This window comes from Anopheles aquasalis, chromosome Y (genome assembly GCF_943734665.1).
Source record: "Anopheles aquasalis chromosome Y, idAnoAquaMG_Q_19, whole genome shotgun sequence".
Taxonomy (NCBI): Eukaryota; Metazoa; Arthropoda; class Insecta; order Diptera; family Culicidae; genus Anopheles; species Anopheles aquasalis.
The window spans coordinates 2743330-2766736 of record NC_064879.1 but is presented as its reverse complement, the minus strand read 5'-3'; the positions used below and the strand labels follow the sequence as shown (position 1 = coordinate 2766736).

The following is a 23407-nucleotide window of genomic DNA, read 5'->3' as shown; positions in this document are numbered from 1 at the left end:
TGTGTGTAACATTACAAGGATTCCATGCCAGGCGGGGTGCCTTGCCGTCTGTGCCGGCTGTCGGTTACACCCCCTCCCTTAGCACCACCCCCGAATAACCCGCCGGCCTATCGAAAATGTCTGGTTTGGCCGCAAAACAGGCTCTAGAGCCCTAATCTGGGGGATGGGGTTGTGGCGTCTACTTTGGAAAGTAAGTCTCTCGCTTCCACTAGGGACAAAAAAAACCACCCCCACCGGAGAGTAGAGGTCCTGGTACCGCACGGCACGGCACGGACCCTTAACAGTACAGCGCAGTACGTCCGCGAGTGCAGCAGCAGCAGCAGCTCTGCAACAACGTGTAGTGCAGTCGTGTGATCTTTTTTTTTTTTTTTTCAGCGTGTGCTAGACGTGTGAGAGTGATGGTCAGTGGCGTTGGTCTCGGTACAGTGCAACCCTCCATCCGGCTAGGGTTCGAGCAGCTGCGTGCGATTCTGCGGCGCTTCGAGTACTTCCAGTACTGGACGGAGGAGCAGGTTCAGAACACAACAGCAGTAGCCGTAGCACCGAACTGGCCCCCTATCGTTTGCTAATTAACTCTCTTCTCAGATCCGGGAGTGCAGCATACTGGCCCGGGTAGTCCAGTTTGCGCCCCAGCAGACGATACCGCTCGACGGTGCGCTACCGTGCGTACACCTCGTCCTCAGCGGCCAGTGTATGCTGCTGCAGTATCTGCGCGTGAGACGTGAGGGTGTCGGTACGGTCGAACGGTTCCGGCTCGTACCACCGCTGGCGGACACGCTGCAACTGCCCGCCAGCTGCCGTACACCGCCATCACCGGGCCGGAAGGATCCGCTGCAGGACGAGATATGGCGCTGGCACGAGACGTTCCGGGCTAGAACGGCTACAGAAAGTGGCCACCGGAACCGGAAGGAGTTGCACGAGCAGCAGCAGCAGCCGGAGTTGGAGCCGGATCAGGCCATCTCCTTCGTGCGGGTATGTGAGCTAGTAGTTATTTTTTTTTGCCTCTTCCTCTCTTTCTTTCTCTCTCTCTCTCTCTCTCTCTCTCTCTCTTCCTCTCTTCCTCTCTCTCTCTCTCTCTCTCTCTCTCTCTCTCTCCAGCTTAATCTCTATCTTTATCATTCCATCTGAAGGTGGGGACTTCGAGGATGTTAGGCCAAAAAGCAGGATCATTTTTGACGATTTTTTGTGACGTAACCATTCTATTTTTTTTGTTTTAAATGAATGGCATATTAAAGTACAACTTTTGGAAAATATTTAGTTTCTTTTTTGGGTAAGATTTATTAAAAACTTCATCCATGGCATCACATTTATGCAGGTGCGTCTGCAAAAAGATACTTTTTCCGGTGCCCATCGTAGCTCCGTGATGGGTCATCAGAATAATAAAAATCGATACTCGGTTGAAAGACTATAAGTTTATCCAGATAGTCCTGTCAAGTTTATATTGAATTTCGTATTTTCCGAGTTTTGGCAGAATTTTGAAGTTGCTCCAAAGTGATGCTTTTTACGATTTTGCCAAAAAAACGAGTTCGAACAAATCAATCGGTTTCAAAAATCCATATCTTTGTCAGTATTACGTCGATTGGTTCAAAAATTTTACACAATATTCTTGAAAGGGTCAGCATTCAGGGAAAAATGTTAAACATATGTGTCATTAAACAAAAATTAAACACCGAAGCCCCCTCCCTCAATCAGTCGTAAGTTAATGAGAGGCTAAGGGTAATTCGGCCCAAAACAAAGCGGATAACTTTTGATGATTTTTCGTGACGTAACGCTTTAACTTCATGTTTTTTCACCTCGAATGTTACTTACAACCTCACCTGTTCAAGAACTGTTTGGTTGCATTTTGGAGGAATATTTTTATTTGTTTTTTTTTTAACTACGGCATCAATTCGGCATCTGGATTATTAAAATACTTCCGATGGTTTGATTTACATCGAATATGAACCATCCCGTTGGATAATTTGCTGGCTGGCTTTTTGGTGGCACTTTCGATGTGCCGCTCTAATGAATGGGATTTTTTTCTGTTATCGTTCGAACTCAAAGAATCGATTTACACAGGCTTCTCTTTACTACAGAAGGCGGGAAGGAGATTGCAAACACTTAATACCCGAATTGAGCTACATTTTCAATGCATCGGAAGATTCCAATCGAAGCTTTCGGTGTTTGTGAAAAGCTTTAAAAAACACGTATCATTTTGCATGGTCCTGATGGAACACATTTTGGCCATTTCTGGTTAATCAAAAACTTCAAACGACCCAAATACCAGGTGTATGCACATGAAACCGACCTTTTTGATTTGTGAAAAATGAAAAATGTTTCTCTTGGCAAATGGAGAAAAAAATATACTACAAAGTAATGGCAATCGTTCGCTACACAGTTTATCTTTATCTTAGGCAATTTTTGGATGCCTAATCTAAAAAACCCACCAATCTGTACCCTTTTTTCAAAACCCCTTCCGTTTTTCCAAATTTCCGAACAAAAGGAAGCGCGGCTCAACCATTACCTATTCCAGCGATGCAAATGAATGTTCATCTGATAGAGTCAAGTCTGGTGAGTGAGCCGCAAGTGGTAATTGTTACCAATTGTGGCTTTTACCGTGTCCTTGGTCGATATTCCGCGCGGTGGCGGTGCATTTTCATCGAGAAAAATAGGCCAATTTTGTCGTTTTTCGATATTTTAGTTGATTTTTTTTCACTTCGTGGACTTCGGTATATTCGGGCCCAAAAAAAGGCCCGTTTTTAACGATGTGTTGTGACGTAACCATTCAATTGTATTTTTTCAAGTACATGACATAATAATCTACAACTTTTGAAGAATATTTGGTATTGTTTTGAGCAACCTTCATTGAAAAATGAATCCATGCCATCAAATTTAGGCAGTCGCGTCTTCGAAAAGATACTTTTTCTGGTGCCCATCGTTGCTGCGTGATGGGTCATCAGAAAAATACAAATCGATATTCGTTAGAATGATTATAAGTTTATCTAGGTAGCCCAGGAGAGTTTTTGTTGAATTTCCTATTTTTCGATTTTTGGCAGATTGTTGAAATTGAAAAAGTGATGCTTTTTGTGATTCTGCCATAAAAAACGAACTATACAGATTTGTTTAAAAAAAAGTATCATCAATTTTAATTAAATCTCAACGGGCCTACCTGGAAAAAGTGTACAGATTATGAGATAAAAATTTCAAATCGATCGGCCCAATAGTATTTACGGCACGATGAGCATGAAGCCTTGTATGAAATGCGGATTTTCAAAAATCTGTATCTTTGTCAGTTTTTCCTCGATTGATCCAAAACTTTTACACAATACTCTTGAAAGGATCAGCTTTCAGGGAAAAATGTTAAAAACATGTGTCACAAAACAAAATTAAATACCGAAGGCCCCCCCTAAATTGTGAAGGGGCAATCTCCAAATAAAGGTAATGAGCTGAATGAAATTCGGTTGTCTTTCGGTAAAAGGTGCCAGGATTAGGTCTGGTAATGGAAAAATGTAAAAAAACAAATCAATGAGGTTGAAAAACATCGAATACCTTAACATCATTTATCTCCTTTGTCTTCACCATACGGTTCAGTAAATGGTCCGATTAGTTAGAAAAGAATCCTCTAATTCTCATTCACTCTCTCTCTCACTCCCTTCCCCAGACACCACCACCGGAGCAGCAGGTGGTGCCGGCCCTGCTAGACGTTGGGACGCTCCGTGTCGGGGCAGTGTTTGGGCTCGGCGAGCGGCACCCGGACCGGACGATCGTGGCCCGTACACGGACCCAGTGCCTGCTGATACCCCGCTGCTGGCTGTTGCTGAAGCGCCAAAACATCGGCAACACCTGGTGCCGGCTCCGGATGTACCTGGACGGTGCGATCCCGAACCGTGACGCCCTGTTCGAGCAGTTCCAGCGGGACCGGGCCTGGCAGCGGTATCGGCGCCGGCTCGTGGCGGCCGCACCGAAACCACGGCCAAGCCGTACACGATCTGCCGACGTACCGGTGATGTGCCGGATTGCTGAAGCTACTCTACAACAACAACAATAAACACAATCAAGCTGTATCTATCAGGACCCTAGAGCAAGTGCTGATGCAGTTCCAGCAGGCGATCACTGTGGCCCTTGGAGCCTTGCGTAATCGACCTTTTGACCTTCCGTCACTGATCGTCGACGATGACTTCATTAGCTTCCCCCCCCCCCCCAGGCCGTTCGTTGTCGTCGTCCATTAGCAGCGGACATTGGACAGTGGGAAGAGATGACATTTAGCGTGCGATGGGCGGGCGCGCGCACGCGCGCGCTCACGCAATGACAAGTAGGTGAACGAGCGACGCTTCCTGGCCACTCCACAATAGTGCGGTCTCCCTTCTTTCTCCTCCCTGGCACCCCCCCCCCCCTATCGGTGGTTGGCTAACATTTGCTGGGGGAGGGTATGGGGTGCGTTTGACATTTAGGATGTCGCGCGATCCGAGGCCTGATTGCCTTGGCGGCCATTGACCGGTGGCTCCCGAGCCCCCTTCTCGATCGATCGGCCGGTGGTGGTCGATGGTTGTGAAACTTTGCGACAACCCCCTCCCGCCCACCCCCATCGCCCCCCACATCGTGTGCCGTAGAAGGCGAGTTGAGGTTGATTGTGAGAGCGATTTTCGGTGAAAAGCTGCGCATGCCGCGTCGTGTCTCATCGTGTCCATCCCTTATACCCTTCCACCCCCCGCCATCCCCCTTTGGTGGCATCATTAATTAGTAGCACCATTTAGCACCGCCACTCGGCAGCAGCAGACAGCAGGATGATATAAGACAACTCTCTTTCGCACCACCCCCTTCATCCCCTCCAACCCCATTTGGTGATGCGCTATCTGGGAGCGCTAATCTGGTTCACATCTTCGGTGAGGTCCGATTACGCAATGCGACCGATACGATCCTGCTGCTGCTGCTGCTGCTGCTCGACGGATTGCGGTCAGTGGACGCACTCGCTCCGATTTTCCACCAACGGATCGATCGGCATTATGGATTAGAAACGCGAACGGATAACACCCTAACCGGACAGAAAGAAAAGGAGGAAAAGGTGGGCGGAGAAGAGGGGCGGATGGTAGCCCACGCCATCTTCCTGGTGCCATATCGCCAGCGCAAACATCCTGGGCGATGCGATGAGTTACCGCATCAAATGGGTGGCGAGGCTGAGAAGCAGGTTTGGAGAAATCGCCGCCGAATCCGCGCGCGCGCGTGGCAGGCGAGGTGCGCAAAATCCCCCGCCAAAAACAAAAAAAAAAAAGCAAAGAAGATGGTGAAACAAAAGAAAGAAAGCGTTGCGCCTGGAAGGAGGCGGCGTTGGGCGTTTCACGGGTCCGACGGGCGGATGCCGCGCTGGAAAAGGATGCGGCACCGGCCCGCAAGTGGTAGGCCGGTTGGCGAATTTCTAAAATTCGAAAAACACTTCGAATACACCCCCTCCCCCCCCCCCCCCCCCCCCTACCACCACAGGATTTGCTTGACCAAATGCTGCTGCTGCCTGATGATAATGATCGGTAAAGATGACATCGCGAGACGGGGAGAGGGGTCTATAGATGCGGGGGTTTGGTTCAACATTTGTTTGGAAAGCGTCACCACGCGCTCGGTTGCACGCGACGCGCGTGTCTGCTCGTCCTGAACGCTTTTAACAGAGTGAGAGAGAGAGAGAGACCGAGAGCGAGAGAGAGACCGAGAGCGAGAGAGAAAGAAATTTCACGGTGTGTGAGCAAGGGAAGCTGGGGGGGGGGGGGGGGGGTTGAAGCGGGTGGTTGGGCACAACGGGGGAGGCAGCAGCGCAAAAAGCGAAAGTGTCGTTAAGATGTGGCGGGGCCACGCGGGGAAACCATAGGTCGTCTTCACTCGCTCGTCAAGCTCGCGCCGCGGACCGCGCGATGTGTGTCAAGCGGCGCGGTGCTTGGGGTTGACTGGACTTTTCGCACGGTCGCGGAGCACCGTTGAGCCCGATTTTGTGTGAGATATGGGCAATCAAGCGGTCCGCCGCGCGCTCGCAGAGGAGATATTTTGCGGGAAAAACGAGGGTGTTTTAGATGGCTGGAGGGTGCAGGGACTACCCCCATCCCAAACTGCTCTTCCTCCTCGGCCGGGTGATCTTTTGCCATTAGCTGGCAAAAGTCGCGTTTACGTTTAAAAAAAAAAAAAACAAAATGGACCTTACAGGATGTACCTTAAAAAAACAATGAGAAAATCCTTTATCGAAGTTTCAAGGCATTTTTGTAGCTATTCTACTGTTTCCAAAAAAATTAAATTGGCTCTATATTTCATTGTTTACCAAAAACAAACAAAATAAGTGCATTTGTTGGCCTGCGTTCTCAATTAATTTCTCCATGCGGCTACGAATTCGAGAACACCCTTGGTGTAATAGGTATCCAACTTAGAAGTCCAGATTTCAGCAAGCCAGCCGTATGGTGTGATGATTCACAGGTATTTGGCCGAACAAAAACCCATATTGAATAGCGCAATGGAATTAATTCAGGACCGCTTGCAGGGCATAAATCTTTCCATCAAAAATTCATGCTCCCCTTCAACCATGTTTGAGAGTTCGTTTAGACGTATGGCAGGGGCCTCTATCTGGCTGAAGCTCAACATTTTCTGGAGTGTCGAAGTTTGCTTTAACCCATAATAAAACGTGTTTCTTAAAAAAAAAAGATATACACATCAGTGTTCATTTTAATATGGGATTTTATGGAAACTGGAGGCATTTTCAAACCATTAGAGGCAACTGCTCCAAACATCATTATTCCAGCAGAGATATCGAAAGATGGACTTGAATTTTATGTTCTCTGAATCATTCTTAGATTTTAGGAGCGATATGAGCCTATTCGTGCAGGAATTCCTTGCTGGTTCAATCGCGAAAAGATTCTCATCAGAGCACACGACGACCACTTTCTTCGTCTTCAAAACTGTCAAGAAATGCATCGATCGCTCTTTGAAAAGATGTTTTATCCTTTCAACTATTAAATTACGCTTCACCCTAGCTTTAGAGGATGCTTTTAGGCCATATTTGGCCAACCGATGCATGGAGCATCTTGAGATATTCGTCTCTTTTGCAAGCTTTCGTATGGATCGCACTGGACTCTACTAAGTTTTGCTCTGACCGATCTTACCACTTTTTCAGTGCGCTTAGATCGCTGCCGACCACTACCGTGTTTCCTAGGCCTTGGTCCTTCATGAATAGAATGTTCAATCCTGTAAACAATGTCAAGATTGCGTCCGAGAACCTCTGTTATTTTTAAGAGATTTTTCTTGCGTGCGAAGCAAACTCAACACTGTCGCCTTTGAGTACATTTTTCCGAACAGACATCTTTTTCACGAGTACTTTTTATACATCATTTGATAGATATGAGTCTCACAAATACACCAATACCACATAATGCCATACTGGTGTTGAAAACAAATTCAAACCAGAGCAATGGAAAACATTCTCATCTTTTTATGGTACACCCTGTACTTCCGCGTTTTAACTTCGTTCCACCCTTCCCCGTCCACCCTTTTTGGGGGGATGGAGGAAGTAAGAACCGCGCTTAGATAACGACGCGCGTGAACGACGTCGCCCCAAAAGGGAATCATAAGGTCCTCACAACGCTCTCGTCTCGGGCCGGTCTCGAGCGCACGTCGAAGAGGGACGAGTGGGCGCGCGTGGCCACGTGGAGAGCATCTCCATCATCATCATCATCATCATCATCATTATCATCATTATCATCATCATCAGGAGCAGCAGCAGCACCATCGTTTATGAGGGCTCTAGTGTTCCAACGCTTCCAAGTGCTCTCTCTCTCTCTTTCTCTCTCTCTCGCGCGCGCCCTCTGCTCTTTATTGCTGCTCCTTCACAGCAATTAAGAGCCCACCGGGATTTGATTACGCAACCGAACCGTACCACCATCCGCTTCATTTTTCGGGACACCCCATCCGGGGGCCTAAGTGCCTCAAGATGCTCAAACACGCAGCCGACACGCCAAGATGGCTCCAGCAGTCGAGTTGACAGACTTTCGTCGCGTGACGCTGACGCGGGACCGCGCCCTCGGTGCCTCGGTTTTATCTACTCCGTTTCCCCGGGCCCATCATCATCATCATCGTCATCCTCTTATGCCGTTTGCATTTCTCCTTCGCGATGCTCGTGGCCCGGCCTCGGGTCCAAGTACGTACGGCCTCGGAAGGTCTGTCTGAGTCTAACGTAGCGCGGCTTGAGCGGCAACAAGCGGTGTCATAACGTTTGTCAGCGGTCCTCTGCGGCAAGAGGAGACGAGATCCACGTCCAGCTCCAGGGGCGTCCTTACGGCCTCCAAGGCAAAATTGGAAAGGAATTTGGCGTATGTGGCGTACCACCATCAATCCCTGCACGCGATTTTATGTCATCATCGACCGGTCAGCTCGTCTTCAATGGCGGCGTAATTGGGGTCAGGTGTGTACGCGAACACCTGACCTTCCGGGGCCCGTGTTTGACCTGCCGTCGTCTCTAATTTAGCCGTTACGCCTCTAATTTAGCCGTTGTTTACTTGCTTCTCGCTGGAGTGAAGTTGAGCGGTTTGAACGAGCGACCGGCAACAGCTGCGCTCGCGTGACGCGTCTCGCCAGAAAAGGGCACAGCCCAGGCGCTGGTTAGCGCTCCGCACGCTCCGGCGATTATTTGGGAGCCGGAGCTTCGCCGGACAGTCGCTCGACACCCGGAAGAGATTTCCAAAAAATTTGAATGCCAACAGAAGCGATCTGGGTCCCCGAGATCCGGTCTTCGAATCGCCGGACGCGTGGAATTCGGGAGAAAAAAAAAATCGAAATCGAAAGTGTTACGATTATTGACGAACTGACGGTTTGCGTGGACAGTAGGGCCGGCGCGCCGACCACACCAGACACCCCCAGACACAAGCGGATTAGTTCGGGAGTGCCACGCCACCAACGTCCCGGACCGTTTGGTCCGTTATCCAACCCGGATAAACTTTGCCACTACTTGGCGAGCTTCCGAACGTGCGCGTGTGCGCGCCACCACCACCGATCGCCGACGGTTCCAGGTGGGTTTTGTTTCGAGGTTCGAGAAGAGTCGCCGAAGCAAACAAATCGCATCAAAAATAGCCTCCAGCGGGCTGTGGAGAAGTAGGTGGTGAAGCGGCAGCGGCAGAGAGCGAGAGAGAGAGCGAAAGAAAGAAAGAGATAGTAGAAGAATGCGGAAGAAAGCATCAGATAACGGCGCGGATCCTCGCTGACCATCAGGCAATCAGGCGGACCATCATCATCACCACCACCACTGCCCCGCCTCCATCACCAAACAAACAAACAAACAAACGGCAAACGGCAAACGGGAGAAGGAATCGAAGGAAGAGCTCCGAACGGAAAAGTGAAACGGCATCGGACATCGGACGGATGAAACAGATGATGAAGAAAATGCTAATTTGTCAAACAATTCAAACAGATCTCGCACGGCACGGTACGCATGAGCGACGGGGATGAGGGGATGCGCTCGAAGTGAAAATGTCACCGACGGCCGATGAAAGTGGCTGCCCGGTGTGACCTAGCCAAGCGAGGGCCCCGGCCCAGCCATTAAACAATAGGGACGTAGGGAACGCTCGATTCTGATCGTGGCGCTCCGTGGGCGATTAGCGAATCGAATTGCTCATTTCACACTCATTTCTCTCTCTCTCTCTCTCTCTCTCTCTCTCTCTATGTCTCTTTGTTTCTGAATTATCTGAAGTGACCAGAGTGCGATAACAAAAGGGCATTTCCTGGCTCATGATCCGAATGAGAAATGTTTCTAATGAATGATCTGCACCGAGTGTTGAGATGTACAACAGAAATAAAAAAAAAAGAACATCACCCAGCGCTAAACACTGCTTAAACTAATCTGGAGCAGCAGTGTTGGTGCTTTTCTATGACCTTTACGACCACGATAGTCTCATAGCCCCCGCCACCCCAAAGGAGAATGGCGTGGCCACAGGCAGCGAGCCCTATATTCGCTCCGTTTCCGCAATTCCACCTCATCCCATATCACGTGACAAGAAGAATGTCCGGCGCTTGAGGGCTTACGCACGCACTTGGGACGCTCGAGTGAGGCGAAAACAAAAAAAAAACAAAGGAACAAACAAAAGGGCGATGGGATAAGAAACAAAAAACAAAAAAAACAGGGATGCTCGTTCGCTCGCGGAACCGGAGCCTTCGGTGCCGTGCGTGTCCGGGCTTTCGCTTTTCGGCCGGAATCTGCCGGGCGGACGGGATTTCTTTTTCTTCTCCCCAATGAACCACCCCAAACAAAAAACAAAAAAAAAAAAAAACAAAACGACAGACGCCGGGTGAATCGAGTTTGAATCGTTTCCCAGGGGACCCCTGGTTCTCACTCGCTCGCTCGCTCTCTCTCTCTCTCTGTCTCTGCCTTGGGCCCCGTAAGTATTGAACCCTCGGGTTGCTGGTTGATCGGTTTCATGGCGTGGTTGCCAAGGTGTGGTCACCAGCCCAGTTCCCCGACTGCTGAAGATGGGATGCTGGTGTGCCCCTGTGTGTATGTGTCTGTATCGCATCTTATCGCATATGGCGGCGACGACGACGACGGCGACTCAACGCTCGGACCCTGGCGTGCTCGATTTGATAACTCACTCACTCTCGCTCTCGGTTTTCACTTTCACTGACTCGCTCACTCCCTCGTGGCATCCCTCGGGGTCGCCCGGGGTCCTCCCCCCCCTGCCCCACCCCCCGTGAACGCGCGTGTGAGTGTGTCGTGGAGGTCTCCATCCTGACCTACCGCGGTGTGCCGGGTCCATGGGGTTTCGTTTCCTCTCCCGTGCACCCCTTTCTCTTACGCTCTCTCTCTCTCTCTCTCTCTCTCTCTCTCACCGTTGCTCACTGCTTCTTCATCTCTTTCTTTCTCCTCGGCTGCACCGAAAGGTCGCGCCGTCGCGGTTTCGGATCGGATCGGATCCGATCGGACCCGGACCCGGACCGGGAGTGCTGCGCGTGGCATGCCATGCCATGGTGCTTATGATTGTACAACACCCTACAACCCCCGACTCTGATGCGTCTTCCCCCGCGCAGCACCGCACTCCTTCGAATTTCGGATCCTCGAATGATCGAGTGCGTGGAGAGGACAGCGGCCATAAGCCTCCTTCTCTCCCTCTCGTAGCACGTCAATGGCGACGACGACGACGACGACGACGACGAGGACGACAACAACAAAAAAAACCCATCGAAGATAAAAAGCTCCACACCCTTCCCTTCCCTTGCTGAGGGGTGGGCAACCCCCGTTAACTCCCTCCGATTCCGTCGGTTGCGGCTCAGGGGAGCAGGGTTTCGGGTGTTTCGGGCTGGCTGGCTGGCTGGCTGGCTGGCTGGCTGGCCGAGCTTCTTTTGTTCGCGACGAAGAGGGCCCAAAGAAAAAAAAAAAAGAGCGGGAGGATGAGAAGGACGGAGAAGCGGGAGACGAGGCCTGGTCGGTATCGACCAGGTCTGCCCCCGCCCCGGTTTGGGGGGCAGGATGACTATATTTAAGCCGGGTCCGCACAATGTCTCATCATCACAGACAATCGAGCAGCTGAATCAAGCTGAACAGCTGCAGCGCGCTAGCAAACCACTGTCCCACGCTGTTTAGTGTGTATAGCCGAGTGTGTGTCCCACCCGATTTGAGTGCATAACGTGTGCGTCTGCGTGTGTGTGGGTGTGCTGTACGTGTCCTGGTCAACTTCAACCAACAGCTCCAGCTTAGCCCATCCCTTAGCTTAACGCAGCTCGACCAACAACCATGAATGTTCTAGTGGTAAGTGAACAGTGCGATGCAAGTGTGTGCGTAGGTGTTTTGTGTGTATGGTGTAAAAAAAAACAAACAAACTTGGAAAGGATTAGCACCGAGAATGCGTGTTTGTGTGTTTTGGAGCGAGCGCAGCAGCTGTCAGTGAGATGCACTCAAAACAATAACAATGGAAGTAGTACCTGCAGCAGCAGCAGCAGCACCAGCACGAGCAAATCATCAATCAACTCACTTTTTTCGGCTCATACGACACAAACACTGAAACACACACCGGCCGGATCGGATCGGCGCGACCCTTTCCGTAACTCGCTAGTAACCACTCGACTGCGTTTTTGTTCTTCTCATTTTCCCATGCCATCTCCCTGCTCACCCTCGTGCCCACGCCCCGCGTGATCAGATCTTGGCCTGCGTGGCGATGGTAGCGGCCCGCCCAGAACCACCGGTCGGTGGCTACCACTACCAGCAGCACGGTGGTGGCCACGGGCACGCCGGTGGTCACGGTGGCGGCCACGCCGGTGGCCACGCTGGCTACAGCTACCAGCAGCCGGCGTTCGGTTCGATCAACCAGTTCTCGGGCACGGCTGCGACCGCATCGGCCGGCAGTGCCGCCACCGCTTTCGACTCGCTGGCGCTCGGTGGTGTCTCGTCGAGCTTCTCGGGCGCTGCCGCCAACACGCAATCGTTCGGTGGGTCTTTCGCCGGTGCCAACGCAAACGCTCAGTCCAGCGCGTTCGCTGGTAAGTTTTGTCGCCGCGAGCGCGCCACAATGAAAGTTCGATTCATAACTCTCCCTGTTTTCTGTCGCCGCGTGCCACAGCCGCCCCCACCCAGCAGATCGTGCAGAAGCACATCTACGTGCACGTGCCACCGCCGGAGCCGGAGCTGAGCTTCCAGCAGACGATCAGCGCACCGGCCCTCCGCCAGAAGCACTACAAGATCATCTTCATCAAGACACCGTCCGTGCCGTCGCAGGCCGCCCAGCTCGCCCTGGCCCAGTCGCAGACCGAGGAGAAGACGATCGTGTACGTGCTGGTGAAGAAACCGGAGCAGCTCGGTGACATTACGCTCCCATCGCCGGCCATCGCCAAGCCGAGCAAGCCCGAGGTGTACTTCATCAAGTACAAGACGAACAGCGAGGGTGGTAATGCTGCGGCGTTCGCTAACGCCGGTGCTAGCGCTGTGGCCGGTGCGGGCGCTGCCGCCGGTGGGCTCGGTCTGCTGTCCTCGAGCGGTGTTGCCTCGTCGTCTGCGTCGGCCGGTGCCTCCTCCGGACATGCCCGTAAGTAGTGTTGGAGGGCCTTTTGTTTTGTTTTTTGTTTTTTATTACCCCAGAACACTTGTTGACGCTCACGGGAAATCGCCTCTTTGTGCGCTAGAAGCTGGACAAGAGTTCAATGGCCTGTGCTGCAGAAGAAACGCAACTCGCACACACCCACAGCGAGAGAAAGAGAGAGAGAAAGAGAGGGAGAGCCTGGTTCTGGGTCCGGGCCGCATTTTCCGCTTTCGTTTTCGTTGCCTGCAAGCGGAGCGAAGAAAGTGATTTGATCCCACGGTGTGTTCTAGAAGCAGCAGGAGGGCCAAGAAGACGCAGCAGCAGAAGAAGAAGGAGAAGGAAGAGAAAAGTGAGAACTTTTACGATCCCAATGATCTCCCGCAACGTAACGGCTCTTCGTTCGAAAAGGGTTTCGAATTTCGGGATTTTATGTTGTTTTCTTTTTTACGACGCTACACGGTGTGCGGTTGTACCGGGTAACCGGTTCTAATGAACTGGCCACGCGCACCATCACCTCCCAGGGAGTTTGATGAGCTTGGAAGCGGAGAAGAATCGAGCTCAGAATGCGCTCCAGAGTGACACAACATTCACAGCGGCACACATACACCAGAGAGAGAGAGAGAAAAGAAAAGACAAAACCCAGCCGCACAGCCCGTGTGTTGCGTGTTTGGTGTTGGTGGAGGCGGTGGATGGAATTCTTCATCTCGGCACCGGCAACACAACTTTCACTCATCGGACACGTCGGAACCTAGCGGTCCTGACGGCTTGTCGTCGTCGTCGTCGTCGATATGATTTGTTTGTTGTCTCTTCTCTTTTCCCTTGTTCAAGCATCCCCCACTACACTCCACCCCTCCGCGCTGCTTTCAGTTTCGCTTTTGCAGCCCCCCCCCCGGGGTACCCCCGTTTTAGGATCTTGACCTGTGGCCACGGACCCCTTTGTTTGTTCAAGCCGGTCCGGACACCTGGTCACTATTGACATACCCCCAGAAGGGAGGTTGAGGGTGGAAAGGGGTTGGAGAAAAAGGTTATGAATTATTGATGAGACCAGATCGATCATGGGCCGATTTCCGATTTTCTCTTCTTTCCCCGCCCGGCCGCCGGTGGTCGGTGTTGTTGTTAACGAGCAATTTGCATATCTGGACCGTCCCTGGACCCTGCCACACCCTTGCCCTTTCGGGGAAGGGGATTGTAAATACTTCCGCGAGATGGACGACGTCGATGATGGTTTCACTTTTTTTCGGTGGCCTTTTCGGGGGGGGGGGGGGGGACCGCAATCTCTCTTCTTCTTCTTCTTCTTCTTCTTCTTCTTCTTTTGGTTTGGCTTCACACTTTTGCCAGAGCTGCCATAAGGCCACAGCCGGCTTGGAGCTTGCTTGGCTTTGTTTACGCTTTCCAGTCTGTTCCGGCTGACCCCTTTCTATACGTTCCACACTGACTGTCTGAGCTCACACTAAGCGTCACCGTTCTGCATCTCTTTTCTCTCTGCTCTCCACAGATTCTCCAGCCAACACCTACGGTGCTCCCGGTGGTGGCAGCCATGGAGGCTACCACTAAGCGTGGCAGCGAGCACCCCTCGACGGCAGCAACAGCACCGCCGCCGTATCCTGTGGGTGTCCACTACTACTACTACTACTACTAGCCCAATTTTTGCCACAATTCACGCTCTCTTTGAGAGAAAGAGAGAGAGAGAGAGAGAAAGAGAAAAGAATCGCAGAAAAAGAAGAGAAAGAAGAAGAGAATCGAATAGGAGGAACGAAAGAAGCGAAAAAGATAGAAAAAGGATTGAAAAAAGAAACAAGAAACAAAAAAAAAACATAAAACGTAACGGTGACAAATGATAGACATGTAAGCAGCAGCAGCAGCAGCAGTAGCTCTTCGCTCACTACAACCCGGGGGTCGATCGAATCGGATTTAAGTTATTTATCGCCTTCCTTCCTCTAGTGCACATAACTACTACGCCCCATACAAACATCCAGCTTTCGTTCTTTGCTTCCTTCTTGTGTGCCAGCCCCTTCCCTGTTGGTGCATTTCACTTGCACTTTTCTTTTCGTTACTTTTTTTTTTGTTTTTTTTTATTATGATTCTTCTTAATACTTTTAAGGATATCAAACGAATGCAATCCCACGCTCAGCTCAACTGAGAGATAAAGAGAGAGAGATATAGAGATAAATAAAAAAGAAAAAAGAAAAAAAAAAACAAACAAAACAAACTTGCAACAAAAGTTACAAAATTTGCTGCCAATTCGTCGCATTGTCTGATGGCGGTCGCATAAATCTCATGAAAGAAGAGCGCCGCGATCACCGCGAGGCGCTGGTCACCGCTGGCCGTCTAGGAGGGGGCGGGTGGGGGGTGGTGGTTCCGGTAGCTGGTAAAGGCGAAGGTACTGGCGGAAGAGTCGCTCGCTCAGGACGTACCTATAGCGGTACACCGTAGCTGTTGCTGGGGCTTTGGCTCGGTAGGCTAGGCGGTGCACCGTACTCGGTCGAGGGCGTTGGGCCGCGCTCGCTCTCCACCGGATATGGTCCACCGCCGTTACTCCCCTGCTCGGCCGATGACGATGGCGATGAGCGCTGCGGGAGGAACACCAAAATCATCAGCACCAGTCAATCAGCGCACCGAAGGGGTGGAGGAAGTGGAGGAAGAGGTGGAGGCGCTTGCCTGAGTTTTGTAGCGGATGAAGTAAACTTCCGGCTTGGAGGGTGGCGTCGGTGCGAGCGTTGGTACCACGATCTCTTCCGGTTCGTCCTGTTTCTTCACCAGCACGTACACCAGCGTCTTCTCCTCGTTCTGCTGCAACGGTGGCAGGATGGGTGGGGCGGCCGTCGGCGGTGACGGTGCCTTGATGAACACGATCTTGTAGTGTTTCTGCGGTGGCGGCACCACTATCGGTTTCCTGTCGGTGTGCGAGTGTGAAGGAGAAAGCGGAGTGACAGACGTGAGTCCTCGGGGTGGGCAAAGACGACCGATCGACGGAAAGTTTCGGTCCCAATCCTCCTTTGGTGCAAAACGGCGTTACGCAACGAGCTGTCAAGCGGAGTCCTCTCCTGCATTCTCTCCTCTCTCTTCCCCCTTTTTTAACCTCGGTATCTTGGCACACCCAGGCAAACCCTCCAGGCATTTATTGGCTCTCTCTCTCTCCACGGCCACGGAGTACACTTAATCAACGCCGTGGACCATGGACCATCATCATTGTGTTGTGTGATACTGGAAAACGGGGAAGAGGTTAAGAGTGCCCTCTGACCTGTCTGAACGTCTGTCTGGTCCCTGGGATCTGGTACCCCACCTGTTCCCACGCTGCTGCCACCAGGTCTCTCCGAGACGGCAGACGAGACTTACGACTTACGACATTCGCTCCGTAACAGTGTGTGAGCAATCCGGTTCGGGCGTAACCGGACCATAGCTATATGACCTTTGGAGCAGTTGCGAATGATGATCATGTTGATGATGAGCCCATCATCGAATGTGCCGGGAGCAATGAAGAAGATGATCTTACGACGGCCATTAAGGGGTGCGCGTCCCGAAGCGTAGGTACTAGTCGTAGTAAAGCTTGGAACACCTTAAATTTGGCCGCGCTCTTCTACTCACTGCAGCGCCCCTAGTGGTCGCTTTGTTACTCTGTTGAAGTTTTTTTAAAGGTCAACGTCTTTTCTATTAGTGATTAAAAATTTGCCAAAATCGAACCATACCTTCAAAAGTTATCGCTGATGGAACACGAAGGGTGAAAAGAAATCTGCACACTTACTACGAAAACTAAATTTGACTGGAGTAAAAACCCACGTAAAACTGCATTTTGGCAAAAACCAGCAGACAAATTTGGCTTTAGCAATCGTAGAGGAAGTACGATGTACGGTTTTAGCTCCTTTACGCAGATAAAATCGCCCGTAAACTGCTCATTTGGCAAGCGACAACTGCAGTTGTGGTTTGAAAACAAGGGTGTTCATGACGGGAGGGTCCATGAACGGCCATTTTTTACAAAGAAGAATGCCTGAAAAAAATCAATTCTACCTTTTATCAAGTCTCATTAAGGTGCAGTTAAGTTCTGGCCCGACTTGGCAAGCTGCCATTACAGCACAGTGATCATAAGTTAGTCATCGAAACAACAGCATTGATTCCATTTCCAAAAAACCTTCAATCCATCAAATTGCATACAGTTTTGTCCATTATTTTGGGGCTATTATGAAACAAAAACTGAAGAAACAGTGTAAAAGGATTACACAAAACCAGCTGTAATGTACAAAAAGAGTGGCAAAAAATGGCCTGAATGAGACTTCTTCCACCAGCGTGCAGAAAATGATGTGACGCATAAAACCAAAAGTGCGCAAATTAATACGCAACGTGGCCCAATAATTGAATCGCAATTTTTTAAGCATAGCTAGATAAAATATCTACAAAATGACACCTTTACTATGTGTTTAGCTTATTTCTGGCCTGAGCTGTGTCCTGTTTTATGCGGCCAAATTTAAAGTGTTCCAAGCTTTAGTAGTAGTAGTACAGGGTGCGCCATCGTGACAGGACCTATTTAAATGTTGAATAATTACGACATTTTTTTCGCTTTTTTGTAATTGAAGTTAAAGGTAATTAAATTCCGCACGCAATTAATTACAGCCGAGTGAAAGTGAAGCACTGTACTCTGAATATAATCGTTCAAATGTAAATACAAAAAAAGCAATATCTAAATCTTAAATGGATAAATATCCCTTTAACTGTGCCTGAAAACTATGAATATCCTACACGTGGGGGGTGAAGGAATCGTAAACGAGTTTTTTTTTAACATATATAAGGACGGACGAGCCGTATGTTTTATCGTAAACGAATTATTACGCACCAAATACATCCCTTTTACCCCTTTCTCCTCACTGTTGGCAGATAATTAAAATATTAAACCTCTGAAATTATGCATGTTTTTAGAGATGTAATTATTGATTTTTTATCCTAAACGCTACAGAGTGCGCCATCAGGATGTATCCTATTTTAAAGTTGAATAACTCACTGTCATTTTTCAGCCGATTTTGATAAATAGGACAGTTTCGGAAACTTCAGGCAGGTTTCCTCCTTCGCCGCATATCACGGCGCTGGGCTTTTTTCTGTGGGTCTGTTTGGAAAATAAGGTTTTTGTAAACAAATTGAAGACTATGAAAAAGCTTAAAGCAAATATTAGGGCTGAAATTGCCAAAAAAACTCCCTAAATGCTGTCAAAACCATACAAAATGCGCGAATGAAGGCGGTCATTTGATCGATATCATATTTTGAGTATGGCACAATAAATGGCATAGCATAACCTAAATAAAACTGGATTATTTTTTAAAATCGGCTGGAAAATGACAGTGAGTTATTCAGCTTTAAAATAGCATATATCCTGATGGCGCACCCTGTATTTTCCGAGTGGAAATTGCCGCCAGAAATGTTGCCAAATACCATGCAAACTGTCCGAAAAACAGCCGCTTCCTCGTGTGTCCTAATAAAGGCGGTAAATGGATCAAAACAATAAATAAATGACATTCTTCATTCTCCAAAAGAAAAATCAAAATCGGATTCAACATTGAAATCAGACCGGTCCTGGGGCAGTTGGTGCAACCCGGTGTGTAGATAGGCTAGCTAGCGCTGGATTGGCCCGTACCTGGTGGTCTGGTATTCCGGTTCCGGCGGTGGTACGTGCACGTAGACGTGCTTGTGGATGATGGGCGCCTGCGTCGGTGGTCCGTACTCGGACGTGGCCGATCCGTAGCTGTTGACCGTGATCGATGGGGAGGGTGGCGGTGGGGGTCCATAGCTGTAGCCGGGTCCGCCGAGTCCGCCCGTGCTCGCGGACACGACCGCACCGGACGCACCGAGCAGTGGTGGTTCCGGTCGGGCCACACTGTTACCGATCACCTGGACCCGCCGAATGGATGGGCGGAGAAGGGGGAGGAAGAAGGGAAGCTGTGTGAGCACTGGCTAACTGGGGTCCTCGAGCCGGTGGAACAACATCTCGTTTCCCTGGAGTGTTCCGGATGCTGTGGTGGGTGTGACTTATGTTCCGCGCACGTGGTGCGCATGTGCACCCAGTGGGTGGGGGGTTTGTCGAAGCCTGAAGCCACCTCCCACTCCACTTAGTTGGATTGCACCACCATCAAACACGTTCTCACTCGCTCTCTCTGGGCTTTGTTTGACGATTGACGATTTGTTCGATTGATTGATTGATTGGTGGGAGCGCGTGTGTGTGTGTGTGTGTGTGTGTGTGTGCTGGAACCCCCCGTGGAAAGCAACTCACCCGCAGTAAGACACTCGCTACTAGCACTAACCGCACCGGATCACCGCCCCGGGCCATGGTTCTGCGAGATGGATGGTTGCTATTGTTGTGTCCAGCTGGCTGGCTGGCTGGCGGGCCCTTAGACCTGAAGCCCTCAAGGACCTTGAAGGGCAAGGACCCTTCGCTTGCAAAAAAAAAAAAAACCGTACGCACAGACACAAGCTCACAATAAGAAAAAAACCAAAAACACCAGCGCCTCAGCGTCTGGTTCTCTCTCTCTCTCTCTGTGTCTCTTTTTTCCGGGACCTAAGCCACAGTTCGCCCTCTAAACACAGTCACAGTAGTTGGCAGTTTTTTTTTGGGGCGATGCTGGAGATGATGATGATGAGGGTGATGTACGCGCCAGCGGACTGTTCACCTTGCACTAAGCTCCGATGCATCGCTAGGGACACCGTTTTATAGAGCATGCGGCCCACCGGCGGGGGGAGTGTACACAGCACAAGAAGCAGAGCAGTGCAGAGCAGCGGCGGACGGGGGTGCGGGCAAAAGGGGGGCGAAAGGGTTGGCGGGATCGCCTTTTCCTTTGCTGTTTTCCTCATTCGCGCGCGCCGGAGCGAGCGGGAGCGAGAGTGGCAAAACAATTGCTGCAAATCATGTTGCGCCTCGTGTGCATCAACCCTCCTCCTCCTCCTCCTCCTCCTCCTGTACCCTTCTTCCTCATCATCAACCTCCCGCCCTAGAGCAACCACCACTGTCTCGCACTGTCTCGCAGAGTGGCCGCCGATTACTATGCTAGGAATTTACGTTTTACACTCTAAAATCGACAATTTGCATCCCTCTCCCCGGGGGGGGGGGGGGGGGGGGGAGGGTTGATGGGGGTGGGTACTCACCCCCGCTTTACCCGCTTTTAGCTGCAGGCTAAAACAAACAAAGCTCGCTGGTCGGCTGGTCGCTGATTGCTGCAATCTGCCAGCCACTCGGCCTGGGGTGAAGATGGGGTGCCCTCGCTCGCTCCCCTGCTTTTTGGTCAACCACCACCGCCGCCAGTGCTTTGTTTAGTGATATGTGCCATTTTCTGCATCTACATCCAGCGCATGGTGCACTTTTGCATTTTCACGCTCCTGGTCATGATCACCGCAGCCTGGGCGGTTGGTTGAGCAAATAGCTGAAAAACAATGGGCAAGTCACCGCCACCACCACCACCAGCCAACAGCATGGCTGGCGCTGATGTTGACGCGAGCGTCTTCAGCAGACCGAGGGTGCAATCCGAAATTTGAATCTCACACCAATGACTTCCGGGTGAATGGCGGGGGGGCGCAGTGCAAGCCACCACTGACTGTTGCACAATCACAATTGCCGCGGCGCTTGCCGTAGCCGTAAACAGAGCCAGCACCAGCAAAAACCGTGCGCATCCCGAGAGCTTCCACCACGCGCTGCACGATTTAGCATAAAATGCGTTCTCAGAGAGAGAGAGAGAGAGAGTGAGCATGGGTGCAGTGCGAGCGCGCAGATCTGCAGCACAGCCCACACGGTGCTGTGCATCGTCCGAAGAGACGGCAATCGGATCAACGGGATTGCTCAATATTGCGTGATAGGCGCGGGATCCGCGGTGCTTATCACGCAAAGTGCTCTGTCCCGGGGTGAGATGGTGGTGTGTAAAAGAGAGAGAGAGAGAGAGAGAGAGCATTATGCAACACCTCCAATCCACCTCCCAAGCTCCCTCGGGAGGATGATCGAGCGATTGGTGGCGTGATTGTGCCTTGTGTGGGAAGCGGTGCTGTGTTTGCGTTCCATAGCGTCATCGAGCGTTATCTGCTTCGGAGCTCGACCTAGAATGAGAGATTAGATGCAGATGAGTTAAGCGGGGTTGCGCGCACCGACTGCTCTTACCTCTCGCCTCGCCTGTTCTTGTCACACTGCGGCCACATTACAAGCGCCTAGAGAAGAATGTCACTTTTTCTAGCGGTTCCAATCGGTTTCACACCAGCGGGCTAGTTTCTGCGCCAAGATTCTCATAGCGTGGAGACGCTAGAACCTCAGATTCTACGCGATTACATTCTTACTGTCAATGGGGCAAGCGCTCAACGCCTGTTACTTCCCTTACACTGCCGCAAAAACTGCGGTGCTCGCCTTTTGTTCCCTTTCGCTCGTTCTTCCTCGTTCCTGTACCGAGATCAAACCGGCCACGACGCTTGACCCCGAAATCGGGGTGGTGGCCGAACCGGTTCGACTTCCGTTTGTTGCGATGCCCGGGAGGATCCCCGTGCACAAGTGTGCAAAAAAAGCAGAAAGCAAGAGGAAGCGCGCGAGAGCGAGAGAGAGAGAGAGAGCGCCCAAGCGATGATCCCCAATGGAAAGGGGGGATTCCCAGTGCCAGAACGAGCTCGTAGGTGGCAGGCTATTCGCAAGCAAAGTCCAGCAAAGTTCTACTCTCAACCACGCACACAGCCGCACTCGCACTTGCACAAACATCACGACAGATCGGCGGTGCGGTCAGCGAGCGGCATCCCGATCGGGCGATCACCAATCGACGTTCGGACGTACGACGCGCACGTCCCGGAGGCCCGGAGAAGAAGCCAGCATTGTCTGAAAGTTGAGTGAGTAGTGAGTTAGAACGCCATTTAGAATCGGGTTCGGTGGCTGATAAGCCCCGTGTAAGAACCGGAATCGGGTTGGACAGATCCGCTTGTTGTTGTTGTTGTTGTTGTTGGTGTTTTCCGGTGGTGTTTTTGTTCACCGGGACGAATCATGTTGCTGCTACTGATGATGATGATGATGATGATCGTGTGTAGTACAGGTAGGTAAACAGTTGCAGCACTTCGCTCTCTCTCTCTCTCTCTCTCTCTCTCTCTCTCTCTTTTTCTGTCGGTGGTAGTGATCCGATTCCGATTTTTTTTTTTCCGGCAGGCGTACGGGGCCAGGAGGATGAGCAATCGTCTGTCTGTCCGACGATTATCAGGCGGGCACAGTGGGGTGCGGAGCGGTCCACGAACGTCACGTATCAGCTGAAGCCGGTGCCGAAGGTCATCATCCACCATACGACGGGCGACCGGTGCACGAACGTGGCCAGCTGCAAGGAGATGGTGCTCGGGGTGCAATCCTTCCACCAGAAGCAAAACGGCTGGAGTGACATCGGCTACAAGTGAGTGTAAACGACGTGCACCGTGCGCGCTTCGCAGCAGTGCTTCGCTAATTGTTTTTTTTTCTTTTCTTTTCTTCGCTGCTCACCTTCGCAGCTTTCTGATCGGACCGGCCCACGTGTTCGAGGGCATCGGCTGGCACCGGGTGGGGGCGCATCTGCGCGGCCACAACGCCAACTCGATCGGTATCGCGTTCCTCGGCAACTTCGATCTGCTGCGACCGACGCCCCGCAGCCTGGAGGCGCTCGATCTGCTGCTCGAGTGTGGTGTAGCGCTGGGTGAGCTCACGCCCGACTTCCGCCTGCACGGTGCCTCGCAGCTACAGAGCACCAACAGCCCCGGCCGGCTGCTGTACGCCAAGGTGAAGCAGCACAGCCACTGGACCCGCCCGGGCGACTAACGTGCCCGACAGAACGGCCCGGAAACTGCCGCTGCCGCTACTACTACAATAAACCATTCCATACACCAAGCAATACATACACACGTGCGCGCGTGGTAGTCCCAAACCTAGAGCTCGACCGGGTCTCCTCCAGTTCGTTGGTGGTGGTTGTTTGTTGATTTTCGATTGCAACCGATTCTGCGGTAACCTGGGCCCCTGGCTACCCTAGGCTTGGTTACCGCCCCCCCCCCCCCCCCCCGCGCCCGTTGGCCTCTCCCGTGACGAGGACTAAAGGGGTAGCGGGTGGGTTGGTTTAGGGTGCTCCTGATGCCCCCCCCCCCGGGGGCCGTTCATCATCGCTTCCCTTTTTTTTCCCTGCGGTGACAAGGATCGAAAAACGCGCGAGCAAGAGAGAGCGAGAGAGAGAGCGAGAGAGAGCCGAGCGCGAAGGTGGAAAATCAATTCGCCTGCCGCGAGTGGCCATAACCCGATCGCTTCACCACACGAGGTCATCCGGTGCACGGTGCACGTGCTTCGATATCCGGTGCTCCTGACGGCGGCGCGGCGGGGGTGGAGTGTGTGCAGATTGGCGGGTCCCCCCCCCCCCCCCCCCGTTTCGTGGATCTGCGTTCATGCGTGGCAATCGTTCTCGCGTTTCGCG

The 23407-nt window shown here is 51.5% G+C and overlaps 4 protein-coding genes across 4 annotated transcripts; 3 read left to right on the top strand and 1 right to left on the bottom strand.

The window, feature by feature from the left end:
- Positions 1–398: 398 nt before the first annotated feature.
- Positions 399–4027, top strand: LOC126579720 (uncharacterized). Its single transcript, XM_050243269.1, has 3 exons — positions 399–512; positions 586–870; positions 3641–4027. Exons 1-3 carry the CDS (start codon positions 399–401, stop codon positions 4025–4027), a joined length of 786 nt encoding a protein of 261 aa, XP_050099226.1.
- A 7604-nt stretch (positions 4028–11631) lies between these two features.
- Positions 11632–14687, top strand: LOC126579779 (uncharacterized). The gene is made up of 4 exons (XM_050243375.1): positions 11632–11734; positions 12123–12462; positions 12543–13004; positions 14494–14687. Exons 1-4 carry the CDS (start codon positions 11720–11722, stop codon positions 14550–14552), a joined length of 876 nt encoding a protein of 291 aa, XP_050099332.1. The 5' UTR covers positions 11632–11719; the 3' UTR covers positions 14553–14687.
- Positions 14688–15309: 622 nt separating this feature from the next.
- On the bottom strand, positions 15310–19346 carry LOC126579782 (uncharacterized). Its single transcript, XM_050243379.1, has 4 exons — positions 19249–19346; positions 18616–18869; positions 15657–15891; positions 15310–15568 (listed from the first exon to the last, which is right to left on the bottom strand). The coding sequence occupies exons 1-4, from the start codon at positions 19303–19305 to the stop codon at positions 15413–15415; spliced, it is 702 nt and encodes a 233-aa protein (XP_050099336.1). The 5' UTR covers positions 19306–19346; the 3' UTR covers positions 15310–15412.
- Positions 19347–21731: 2385 nt separating this feature from the next.
- On the top strand, positions 21732–22864 carry LOC126579787 (peptidoglycan-recognition protein 2-like). The gene is made up of 3 exons (XM_050243385.1): positions 21732–22024; positions 22135–22369; positions 22464–22864. Exons 1-3 carry the CDS (start codon positions 21976–21978, stop codon positions 22765–22767), a joined length of 588 nt encoding a protein of 195 aa, XP_050099342.1. The 5' UTR covers positions 21732–21975; the 3' UTR covers positions 22768–22864.
- The last annotated feature ends 543 nt before the right edge of the window (positions 22865–23407 follow it).